The 579-nt window shown below is 54.6% G+C and overlaps 1 protein-coding gene across 1 annotated transcript; it reads left to right on the top strand.

The window, feature by feature from the left end:
- Window positions 1–61: 61 nt before the first annotated feature.
- EMH_0041660 (uncharacterized protein) lies at window positions 62–469 on the top strand (the record flags this gene model as incomplete). Its single annotated transcript, XM_013495657.1, has 1 exon — window positions 62–469. The coding sequence occupies one exon, from the start codon at window positions 62–64 to the stop codon at window positions 467–469; it is 408 nt and encodes a 135-aa protein (XP_013351111.1).
- Window positions 470–579: the final 110 nt, after the last annotated feature.

Here is a 579-nt window from a genome sequence, read left to right as displayed (position 1 = left end):
CAGCAGCAGCAGCAGCAGCAGAAAGACCGAGCATCAGCTGCTGCTACTCGTGCTGCTTTTGATGTGCAACCGCAGCAGAAGCAACAGCAACAGCAGCAACAGCAGCAACAACAGCAGCAGCAACAGCAACAGCAACAGCAGCAGCAACAGCAGCAGCAACACCAGCAGCAGCATCACCAGCAGCACCAGCAGCATCACCAGCAGCATCATCAGCAGCAGCAGCATCACCAGCAGCAGCAGCACCACCACCACCACCAGCAACAGCAGCATCACCAGCAGCAGCAGCAGCAGCACCACCACCACCACCAGCATCAGCAGCATCAGCAGCAGCAGCACCACCACCACCACCACCAGCATCAGCATCAGCAGCATCAGCAGCATCAGCAGCATCAGCAGCAGCAGCAGCAGCAGCAGCAGCAGCAGCGGGAGCAGCAGTATAAAATTACAGCATCAAAAGAAAGATGTCTAAGAAAGGCAGCAAGCTTTCGTGCTGCAGCACACGTATTTAAAAAAACAATAATACTTTTTGTATTTTGCTGCTGCTGCTGCTGCAGCAGAGCTGCGGTGTATGTCCACTTG

This window comes from Eimeria mitis, genomic scaffold (assembly GCF_000499745.2).
Source record: "Eimeria mitis Houghton genomic scaffold, Emh_scaff1681, whole genome shotgun sequence".
NCBI classification, from domain to species: Eukaryota; Apicomplexa; class Conoidasida; order Eucoccidiorida; family Eimeriidae; genus Eimeria; species Eimeria mitis.
This window is presented reverse-complemented; position numbering and strand designations above follow the sequence as displayed.